The sequence below is a fragment of the Ictalurus punctatus genome, chromosome 18 (genome assembly GCF_001660625.3).
Source record: "Ictalurus punctatus breed USDA103 chromosome 18, Coco_2.0, whole genome shotgun sequence".
NCBI lineage: Eukaryota > Metazoa > Chordata > Actinopteri > Siluriformes > Ictaluridae > Ictalurus > Ictalurus punctatus.
This window is the reverse complement of record NC_030433.2, coordinates 11372072-11376350: the sequence shown is the minus strand read 5'-3', so window position 1 is coordinate 11376350 and position 4279 is coordinate 11372072. Positions and strand designations below refer to the sequence as shown.

At 45.2% G+C, this 4279-nt stretch overlaps 1 protein-coding gene across 1 annotated transcript; it reads left to right on the top strand.

Annotated features, from left to right (window-relative positions):
* The first annotated feature begins 1105 nt into the window (after positions 1-1105).
* adra2db (adrenergic, alpha-2D-, receptor b) lies at positions 1106-3777 on the top strand. The gene has a single exon (XM_017492084.3). It carries the CDS (start codon positions 1523-1525, stop codon positions 2732-2734), a length of 1212 nt encoding a protein of 403 aa, XP_017347573.1. The 5' UTR covers positions 1106-1522; the 3' UTR covers positions 2735-3777.
* The last annotated feature ends 502 nt before the right edge of the window (positions 3778-4279 follow it).

Here is a 4279-nt window from a genome sequence, read left to right as displayed (position 1 = left end):
ACGTGTGGAATCAGGTGAAGCTCCTGCTTGGTATTAATCGAAACCTGTAGCCTTACCAGCCATTTGTGGATGAGATTGGAGACCCCTGTTCTAGACAACTGTGTGCTTCCAACTTTGTGGCAAAAGTTTGGTGAAGGCCCACATAAGGGTGTGATGGGCAAGTGTCCACATTTAGTGTCATACAGTGACACTAAATGTGTCACTATATGACATATAGTGTCATATCTTTTATCTGGCTATGTCTTGTATTATATTTTATCACAAAGGTGTATGCGGCAATTTAGAATAAAGCTTTAAAAGCTGCATCAGTGGCTATCAAGGTTCAATAATGTAACATAATCTATTTTTAAAGGTATAATATATTCTCGTTTCCAAGTGAAAGATACATACTAAAGCTAGAAAAGATGCACTTTCAATTGTACCATCCCAGCAACAGAAAAAAGTACAGTTTGGTACCTTCATGTCTGAGAGTGTATGTCATGCTGCCCACAGACTGAGCTGAGCGATCACGCCGTTGAATAATGAAAAATAATCTGGATGATGAAACCTTTACAGACGTTTCAGAGCTGCACTCCTCGGAACCATTTCCTCAGATAACGCATATTAACCCCGGGATTGGCACTGCGTAAAGCGTTTGGGACGTAGCCTCTGTTTCTATAGGGACCTGATAGCAGGTAATGGGACCGTAATGAGACGCGGCTGCTTTACGCGCGAGGAAATTCAGCGATTTGAATGGCAAAGTACCTCCAAGACCGGAGTGAGTTGTTTCTGAAATGTCTTAGGAAACGTTTCATTACTTCGTAATGTTATCAAGCGTGGTCAGGGAGCGCAGCACTGAATGGAAATCCATAAGTGCGTATCTCCAAATGCTCAGCTTATGACATGGTGATATAGTGTATTAACATGTAATAGCATTTACCATAGCGAATGGGATAACGTGGCGAAGAATATGTGCTCGTGCATTCGTGCAGTAGTATATAGCCTACTATGTGATTGCAATTGGCGTCGATTATTCGAGGTTTTCTTTACAAAAAGCGTTCAAAGTGTGAAATCAAGTCCTGCACCATCTATTTGCTTCCGCCCATTCTCTCTCTCTCTCTCTCTCTCTCTCTCTCGTTGCACATACAAGCGCATAACCTGAAGTGACATGCCAGCTCCAACACTCCCACATTCGCCTTAAGCGAAACGCAAGACATAAGCGACGTCCACGAAAAGAAAAGAAGGAGCATTCCAGCCAGCTACAGAACCCCCCCTCCATCCCTCCTAAAAAGGTGCGCTAAGAGTTGGAAAAATATCTTGTATATCCAGGATTATTACTTGCACTGGGTTTTACTGGGTCAGAATGCCTGGGCATGGGTGGACAGAGCGCGCAAGCGACGACGCAGACGAGAGAAACAGTTCCGTCTTCCATAATTCGGCGCAAACTGTGGACCGTGGACACAATGTTTAGATGGAATAAAACTGAATGGAACACGCGGGCTTGGATGGAAGCAATGGGTGACTTCGAGCAAATGTATCAAGAATGGATATAGCGGACGCGAGTTTTCCGGTGTTCAACTCCTCCGCGAACGGCACGAGCGCGCCCATACTAACTCCACACTCGCGCTGCGCGGCCGCCTTCATCATCCTCGTGGTCACCGTCATCATTCTGGTCACCATCGTAGGGAACGTGCTTGTAGTGGTGGCCGTGTTCACAAGCCGCGCTTTGCGCGCACCTCAGAACCTCTTCCTGGTGTCACTGGCGTCGGCGGACATCCTGGTGGCCACGCTGGTCATCCCGTTCTCTCTAGCCAACGAAGTGATGGGCTACTGGTACTTCGGCAGCACTTGGTGCGCGCTCTACCTGGCGCTCGACGTGCTTTTTTGCACCTCGTCAATCGTGCATCTGTGCGCCATCAGCCTTGACCGCTACTGGTCGGTAACGAGCGCCGTGAGCTACAACCTGAAGCGCACGCCGCGGCGCGTCAAGACCATGATAGCCGCCGTTTGGCTCATCTCAGCCGTGATCTCATTCCCACCGCTTGTCATGACCAAGCACGACGAGCTCGAGTGCCTGCTAAACAACGATACGTGGTACATCTTGGCGTCATGCGCCGTGTCTTTCTTTGCACCAGGCCTCATCATGGTATCCGTGTATTGCAAGATCTACAGAGTGGCCAAACAAAGGGCCGCCACCGTGTTTGTGGCCAAAGCCATCATGGCGCGCCAGCCTTCACTCTCCGAGACGGGTTTTGTTCGCAAAGGAAGGTCCGAAGCGACTAGTCCGAGTGTGTGCGGCTCTAAAGAGCAAAACCAAGGTGAGCTGGACGCCATCGATCTGGAAGAGAGCTGCGTCTCCAGTGCGCGCTCGGCCAAAAGTGGCAAAGTGGAAGTCGCGTGCGTGTGCGCACGTGCTAAGCTGGACGGACGTGCGTCGGAAGTGTGTGAGCATGAGCCGGTGAATCGTGTCCGACAGAGCTCTATGTCCAAAGCCAAACTGGCTCAGATGCGCGAGAAACGCTTTACTTTCGTATTGGCTGTGGTTATGGGTGTCTTTGTGCTCTGCTGGTTTCCGTTTTTCTTCACGTACAGCCTTCATGCCGTGTGCAGGGAGAGCTGCACCATCCCTGACACGCTGTTTGACCTCTTTTTCTGGATCGGCTACTGCAACAGCTCAGTGAACCCTATCATTTACACTATTTTTAACCGAGACTTTCGGAGAGCGTTTAAAAAGATCATATGCCACACTAAGTGAAAGCCTGAATGTAGATTATTATTGATCCCAATGGCAACTGGTGCACACTTGTACCTGTTGCCCCAGCAGAGAGTGAGTGAGTGTGTGTGTGTGTGTGTGTGTGTGTGTGTGTGCGCGGCGCATGCGTGCGTGCGTGCGTGTGTTGATGTGTAAATACTGTAAGGAACTCCATTTGCTTTTACATATATTCTCTGTTTACATATATAGATAAAGATGCTGAGATTTCAACATTATAAAATACTGAATACTGAATACGGATGCACAGTAAAGTCTCCAGTGTTTATGTAAGAATAGCTGGACACAAATGATTAGCGTTTTGCTGCGAATGCAGCTGTATGAGGGATTGACAGGTCCAACAAAACATCCAGAAAAAATGCCTTTCTGGTTAGGCAAAAAATTATTCATGCTTTCATGCTTTAAATGAAATGATTCCTGCTATTTGTTTGAATGGATTTTGGTACAAATAAATCTATATCAGATATACCAGTGGTTTTCAACCAGGCGGGCATGCCCTGGGGTGGGGGTGGAGAGAATGTGCATAAATGAAAAACCCCGCATTCCCTCTCCCTCTGCATTTTCTTTATGCTGGGGAGAGGCGGAGCTTAGCCGGCCTTTTATCTAGCTGTCAGTGCAGACCAGTGTTGCCAACTTAACGATTCTTCAGACCATTTAGAAACTTTTGTTTTGCTTAAAAAAAGCGCCTAGCGACAAATCTAGCGACTTTTTGGACAAACGTTATCAACTTTTCAAACGTCTCCAGTACTGTCCTGCAAGTACAAGGTCTTGCTTTCCCGCTGCACTCACACCTCTCTCTGTGTCTGCTCTGTTCAGCGAGTGTCTGAGAGCCGGAGATTTAACAATGTCATGGATAACGAGACCCGCCCTTCATCCCAATTTGCATCATTCATATGTGAATGTTTTTAGAATGCAAGTTGAATGTAATGCAACATGTTTTACATGTAAAATAGTACATGTTATTACAGCCTAGTTCTCTTGTTCAAAATCGTAAGTGTTCAGAAACATTTTTGATCATTCATGTTCCATACCTGTCCCTTATATAGTTTTATAAAAGTCATAAAACTATGAAACTATTAAATGACTTTTTATAAAAGTCATTTAACTATTAGTCAAAAAAAATTACAAGTTATGAAAAGTAATTAGAAAAAGTACAAAAACACAAAAGCAAAAGTCTATCTATCTATCTATCTATCTATCTATCTATCTATCTATCCATCTATCTATCCATCTATCTATCTATCTATAAAAAACAGATTATAGATAGATAGATAGATAGATATATTTTATGTAGAATAGATAATCATTATCCAATATCTCCTCCAATTCGGGAGGGGGGGGGGGGGGGGGGTGGTGTCACATGATAGGGGAGGCCTGGGGGCGCTTTGGTTACAAAAGGTTGAGGACCTCTGAGATATAACATGAGCTTTGTACTTCAGTTCCTTTTGAATACATCAGCTTTGTTAAAGCAAAAAATAACAACAACACCAACAACCAACCATTATTATGGCTTGAAATAATGAACACAGA